This window comes from Platalea leucorodia (genome assembly GCF_965183815.1).
Source record: "Platalea leucorodia genome assembly, chromosome: 2".
Taxonomy (NCBI): Eukaryota; Metazoa; Chordata; class Aves; order Pelecaniformes; family Threskiornithidae; genus Platalea; species Platalea leucorodia.
This window is the reverse complement of record NC_138824.1, coordinates 15,473,861-15,481,026: the sequence shown is the minus strand read 5'-3', so window position 1 is coordinate 15,481,026 and position 7,166 is coordinate 15,473,861. Positions and strand designations below refer to the sequence as shown.

General features: G+C 41.9%; 1 protein-coding gene across 1 annotated transcript; it reads left to right on the top strand.

Annotated features, from left to right (window-relative positions):
* Positions 1 to 231: 231 nt before the first annotated feature.
* Positions 232 to 4,402, top strand: LOC309587092 (matrix metalloproteinase-18-like; the record flags this gene model as incomplete). The annotated part of the gene is made up of 6 exons (XM_082304971.1): positions 232 to 339; positions 876 to 1,099; positions 1,206 to 1,354; positions 3,000 to 3,125; positions 3,662 to 3,823; positions 4,380 to 4,402. The coding sequence occupies 6 exons, from the start codon at positions 232 to 234 to the stop codon at positions 4,400 to 4,402; spliced, it is 792 nt and encodes a 263-aa protein (XP_082161097.1).
* Positions 4,403 to 7,166: the final 2,764 nt, after the last annotated feature.

Here is a 7,166-nt window from a genome sequence, read left to right as displayed (position 1 = left end):
TAGCTGTGACATGACATCAACAGGGAAGTCAAAGGAAAGATTTGTTTAACATGCTTTCATTTACTTCTTAGAATAGTGATGACATGACATTAACACCACCAAAAAGTGAGTCACATATGTAATTGCTGCTGGGAGCTATCAGGATCTATATAAGCATTTTAGCTGTGGTCTTGGGAGACAGAAGGTCAGACCCTTTCTGCTGTAGCAAGGCTCCTTGGCAAGATGGGCACTATGCAATACCTCCTACTTTGTGCTGCCATCCTCCTACCTGAGAGTCTTGCTTTTCCAGCACAACTTAAACCAGCATCACGGAGCGACACCGACACTGAGAAAATAAAGGTACGTTACCAGAGGGACAACGTAACTGCATTATGAATAACTTGATTTTTGATTCAGCTTCTACATTGTTTTTCTATCTGTTCATATTATCTTCTTATCTTACACTACCACAACAGTTTTTGCAGAGGTGACATAAAACAATTTAAACTTGCTGATTAGCTTAGACACCCTAAGTCTAACTTGCAAAAGAGACCAAGTTCCAACTGGTAAATAAAGGGGAGCATGTAATTTTTAAAACGTCTCAAAAATATTACGTAGACTGTGTTGGAAGGCTGCAGATTTGAATGCTCAGTAAATTGCATTTACTTAAAAGGATTGGTTGCTTACAGTGTTTCGCTGCTATTGCAATTTTTTTTATATGTGCTAATTTATACTACAGAGAGAACAGCATTTGGTAAACTGAAATGGGAAGAAAAAATACATCTAAAACCAGCCATGACTGCAGGACAATGAAACAATTTAATCAAATGTAAAATGCAATCACCAAAAGATCACAGATATACGTATTAATTTTTATTTTCCTTTTCTTCTTCCAGGCATATCTTGATAAATTCTTTCCAATTCTTGAAAAAACACAAAGCCTAAGCTTAGAAGAGAGGATTAAAGAAATGCAGAGGTTTTTCCACCTGACTGTAACTGGAAAATTAAATGCAGAAACAGAAGAAACAATGAAACAGCCTAGATGTGGAGTCCCCGATATAGCAGATTACAAAACATTTCCTGGAAATCCAAGATGGAAAAAGACACATTTGACTTACAAGTTAGTGAAGTTTCAAGTTTTGTGGGTAAAGGGGTTGCTTTGTATTTAATTATGTGGGTTTCCTTCATACCTTAAGTAACATTAATCTGTTTCCTTTTGCTGCCAGGATTGTCAATTATACACCTGATCTACCCCAAAAGAAAGTGGATGATGCAATCAGAAGGGCTTTTATGGTATGGAGTGATGTGACTCCACTGAAGTTCCATAGAGTATTCAAGACCCATGCAGACATTGTGATTGGATTTGCACGTCGTGGTGAGAATACCTGTCATTTTTAAAATGCAATTGTCCATATTTGACTCAAAGCATGTATTTTTATAGCCACAGCTTTAAGAAAGAACAAAGAGCTGGGAATGATTCTGAAGTCTGCATAAATTGTATTTTCTCGTTATCATGACACCAAATTTATATGTTATGATTCAGTTTTACTCCTATGAAACCATTAGAAAATCCTTTCAGAGTTACAGCTGTGAAATGGAGGGAGAATTCAGCTCCAGAACGACACCTAAATTTAGCTGTTCAAGGCTCTGTCTGCCTTGACAAATAGTGCAAACTAATGGGAACAGATCTGTAGAGCAAACCAGCTGGTTCTGGAGATCCAGCTTCCACAGGCTGGATTCAGGCAGGTTCAGGCAGGTTTACTTTGGTCTAGATCTAGTCTGGTTCCCTGGCCTAAACAGTGTTTGGCAGCTGGGGTGCATTAGGTTTGGCCATAGAGAGCACCTTCTGGTTGATTTTCTTCTAGGAGGAATCCCATTGGTGCACTCCAAGATTGCACCAAGGTGCAAGCCAAAGCATGGTAAATACAGATGACCTTTAGAGAGCCACTTCAGAAGCTCACTTGTGATCCAGACTAATACATGAATGGAGCCATACCTTTAACTTGTGCCTGGCACCTAAACTGACTCAGCCAAACTAAATGCCTACTTTAAGGTTAGATGTCTTGTTCTTTAGATCCATTGACAATATTTACTAGATCTCCATTGACTGTAAGGGAAGATCAGACACCTGGCTTAGAAGTAGGTGACTGCATATAAATACCAAAGTGTCCCAAGCTCATGCTTCACTGATGAGAAGCATATCACATTGCCATGAAGAGACAACTAATGTACCAGTCAAAGTGAGAAAGGATCCTGCAAGCTGGGATGGGTTTTAATCCCTCGTCACACACTAGGACTAGGTCTCTTCTGCCTGTGTTAGCCCTGCCCCAAGGTCCATCCACATCGTCTGAAGGAAAGGACATGGAATGGCATTTGAGTCCCCAAATACTCCTCAATCAAGCCAGAAGCTTGCTAAGGGGTAGGGGGAAATTTTCAGAGCTGGTACAAATATACCATCCTGTCACCTCTTGCACTCGAGGTAGGAAATGGTAACATTCCACACGGACTGTGCTAGAAGCAGGTAACAGACTGTGCCCCGAGGCTGGGGACAAATGAACTTAGCTCTTGGGGAACATGGTTATCTATCCCAAATCATTGTCTTCCATTAAAATCAGTACAAGTGAGAATGTCTACAGCTATATGTTGCCCAGCACTTTCCAACATTGAAAAGATACAGGTGCTTATAATGTTGTCAAGCATTAAGTATTTATTCTGAAATAATCCCTGATTGCTGCCTCATAAACACATTTCTGACAAAGGCTCAGAAAAAATGTTCAGCTCCTTCTGAAAAATGCAGCAGCCTGAATTATTAAATACAAGTTTTGAACTTAAGTCATGAATTTGGAGAGTGTTTCCTAAGCCTTGCTCCTTGTTTTTACAACCTTGCTGCTATCATAGAATTTTTTTTTAAAGGTTGGTAATGAACAAAACTAGCACAAAGAAGCAACATGCTTCAATTTGCTGAATTTAAACATTACAGCTGATGCCATCTGATGACATTTCTTTCTTTTCAAATGCAGAGCATGGTGATGGACATCCTTTTGATGGAAGAGGTTCCGTACTAGCTCATGCGTTTTATCCTGGAGAAGGGATTGGTGGAGATGCTCATTTTGATGATGACGAAAGGTGGTCAGAGGTCAATCGAGGTAAAAGCCACACGTGTCTATGAAGGGGAAAGGCAAATATTGTACATGCTAGAAGAATACAGCCATAGGAAATGCTTTCCATAACTCTTCGTGCTTCAGTACCATGTCAATACCAACATTTCTGTTCTTTTTAACTACCTTTCTAATTACTTGTGCTTCATTATCATTAGCAGCTACATAATGCCTGATCTGTCCATACTTTAAAGCACTTTTCACAGGCTAAACAAGGACTATGAGCCTCTGCTTTCTACATAAATCATGAAAAGGTAAAATGACTGGCTTGTAGGGATAAGGTTGACTAAAAGCAGAGTTGGAAAGAGACTCAGGGTCTCTAGATGCATATGCAAGGGATCAGTAATGTTTTTATTAAAATATTATAGTTACATATGAAAGTTCAAAACTGATCAAAACTGATCAAAACTCTGAGGTTTCGTTCCAAGGAAATGAAAGATAAATTCTCCTGCTACTTCGATTCTTTGTATAATAAAAAGAAATGCCATACCTTTAACATACTTTTTTATGCTTCTGTGCTGTAGAAGTTAATCTGTTCCTTGTTGCTGCTCATGAATTTGGCCATTCTTTGGGACTTGCTCATTCAAATGTCCGTGGAGCTCTGATGTACCCTAGCTACTCATATGTGAACCCAGCAACCTTCAGACTTCCAGAGGATGATAGACGAAGAATTCAGAAGTTATACGGTAAATTCATGATGAGATTTGATTTTCAAGATAAAACCTGCAGGGGTACAGGTTTCACTACTCACCCTGACTGCAAGGGCCTCATCATATTACCAAAAATAAAGAAGGGAAACAAACTTGGGAAAAAACACATTCCTGTATACTCTGTCCACTATGTTCCTTCGGTAGCGTGTCCCCACTGCAACCAAGAGGTGAGGAAGCAGCAGTGCAGCAGTCTGGCACACTGTCTTCCTGCACACCTACATATTGCCAAACAAATCCTGTGGATCTTGCTCCACAAATGAGCTGTTTCAGTGAGTGGGGCTACTGGCAGGGAAATGAGAGATACCATGCCACTTACCAAATCAATGGGACAGTTCAGTGAAGGCAGAAACTACTCAGAAGTAGGAGTGGAGCATAACAAGAATTGACCCCATAGGGTAAACTTTGCCAGATTTGCTTTTCTTTAGGCACCACCTTCCTCAGGGCGTGCTAGAGGAACACTAGGAACAAAACATAGTTGCCTGCATTGTCCATTTCCAGTACAGTCTCTATATTTTGTGCTTCTTTCCCACAGGGACAAAGTCATCAAACTCTTGAAGAAAGTGATTCAAAAAGACCAAAGAATTCACATCTGGTTGTTTCAGTGTTCCAAAACAATTTTAATCCTCTAGCCAATCAAAGTGGTAAACTCCTGGACTGCACTTTCTCTCCCTGAATTTTTATATTGATTTATTTGCACTTTATACAATTTCACTTAACAATTAAAAAACCCACCAAACATGTATACTCTGTTGTCTAATGTTTGTTTGTTTTTTTTTCTTCTGGCATTTCACTGGGGGATTAAATAACTCCTGCATGTGCGATAGACAGAGAAATATCTTTCTGAATAGAGGCATGGGTACCTAAAGAGCCTATGTTTACTACTAGAGTCACAAACCCTGTTCCTGGCTTGCTTTCAGTTCCCATGCATGTCCTGGCCCTTCACAGTACCTACTGCTGCCTCCTCGGAATCACAGTGTGCTTCCCATATGGCTCACACATAGAGAAGGTCTCCACAGTGCTTCCTTCAGCACAGGCTGGGATGCTTTCCCAAAGGGAACAGCTTTTCAACTTTGTGTCCTCCCTGGCTTGCCAGAGAAGCAGGTTTAAGAAGCGGTAGACTAGGATTCCCATTGTCCACTGTGATATTCAAACACCTCTCAAGTATTTTGAAATTAAAAAAAAAACAAAACAAACAAAACACCAGGAATTCTCCTTCTCTCCTTTGGAAGACTAATCCAATATTGCCAGGAAACAAAAACAAGTACAGACAGGCGCAACCCTGGAAAAACTAGGATGACCTCCTGTTTGCTGGAGCTGGTCAACTGTCCTGGAGGCCTGAGTTGCTCTCTGCTGCAGGGTGGGATGCTTGTCTTCCTGCCATAACTGAAGAGCTGAAATGACACAGGAAAATTCATCCACGTCTCAGTCCCAGGAGAAAATGGCTATGCCTTCCTGGCTCCCTGAGCAAAGCACTACCTGAGAAACTTCAAAGCCTCCACTGGGCTCAGTCCTTGGAGAGGCTGGGAAGGATGTGATGAGAATAGCTTACTTTGCACACAGGCACTGGTCTACAAACACTGGAGCTTTTTTGCATATTTAACAGGATAAACTCCTATGGGACCAATGGTTTCTCCATCAGGAATTTTTTATGCTTCCTGATGAGGAGAGAAGGCTTCTTCTACCTCAAGACATTTGCCAAATGTGCACAAAGGTCTAGTCTCTCAAAAGCTTGACAGCATTTCCCAGCCTTTATCCAAAAGTCTTTTCCAGTTCAAGAGCTGCTGCCTGGTGATGCAAGGGCTCTGAGTCCACATACAGCTGGGAAAAAGTTATACCCAACCCCAGGTTTGGTGCAGGACACCTGAGAGAAGGAAGTCTGCTGATGGGCAATGGGGGACACAAGAAAGTGGTGGCATCTTTTGCAATTCAAGGGCCGGGTGGAAAGGAAGAGAGGCAATTTCAATCTGCCTATACTCAGAAGACTCATGTCTGACATGTACAGCCACCAGACATATACATTTCCTAGGATAGCATCTAAACACTAATACAATTCCCAAGGTAGGCCTAATTCCCAGTCAAGTTTCTGGGTACCAACTGATCTCTGGGGTTTGCTCCTCCTGGCTCCCTGGAGCTGGAAAGGATGTGAAACAAGTTGTAAGGAATGAAGGTCAATTCCTCTCTATCATATTGGGAAATTACCTTTTCATGCTTTCCTTCTGACCTCTTCTAGTCACTCCTTTCCTAGCTGACACTTTACCTTCAAAGTACTGCAGCAGAAAAAGGATCTTCACCATCCATGGGTTGGCCCCTGTTCTGCGATTGCCTTGGAAGTGCCTCCAGCAATAGCAAGACAGCAACCCTACAGCTACCTCCTCCATAAGGAGAGGGAGCAACCAGCTGAAGAGGGGAGAGAGAATTAGAGCTCCTGACTTGCCAGATGGACAGCAGTTTATTCCATAAAGAATTCCTGTTAGTCCAGTCTGTCTAACCTAATATCTGCTGCAAGAAGCAGCACCAGATGGTGGGATGGCTGAAATAAGTCACTGACTGAGACACCCAGAGTGTCAAGGATATGTAATGATAGGGTATGAAGCATGGTTCCTTCAAGTGCTTCCTCCTCAGAAGGGTTTCTCACCTCTGGTAAGGCAGAAGTGTGAAAACACTCCCATCAGTTACTAGCCATTTCTCCCACATGAAGCTCAAAGATGAAGTAGCTATTGCTAAGTGGATATTATTTTGAGGGCACAGGTGTCTTGAGGCACAAGAAAAACAGGAAGTCCCAGAATAGAGGGTCAGATCCCAGACTGCATTATAGACTATGAAGAATGGGACTAGTGATCTCCATGGCCCGTGTGGATGTTTGACCAATTTGGGTCGACCTGGGGGTCGTGGAAAGATGCAATGTTAACAGAAAGCACCCTGTTCTCTTGGCCAAAGTTCCCACAGGGAACATAGCACAAAACAGAGACACACCATGCTCTTTACTGAGCTCAAGTCACTCGCTAGTGCTTCTTAAAGAGAAAACAGACATAGAAGACAGACATCAGGAGAGCAAAGACTGCACAGAAAGAACCATTCCTAAGGACACGTGGGACAATCCACGCACCATGCTGGAAGAGGCACGGTACTGACAAATGAGGAAGGCACGAGAACGAATACTTGACTGCAAGTAGCAGATCTGTTTTCTAGTGTACAATTAATTTCCATATGAACTGAGATGAATGGAATAAAACTCCAGAGGTGTATTCCTAGGAAGACTGTCCTGACAATGGGACACATCTGAGAGACAGTTTCCAGTGAGCACACGAGCTGACTGGCC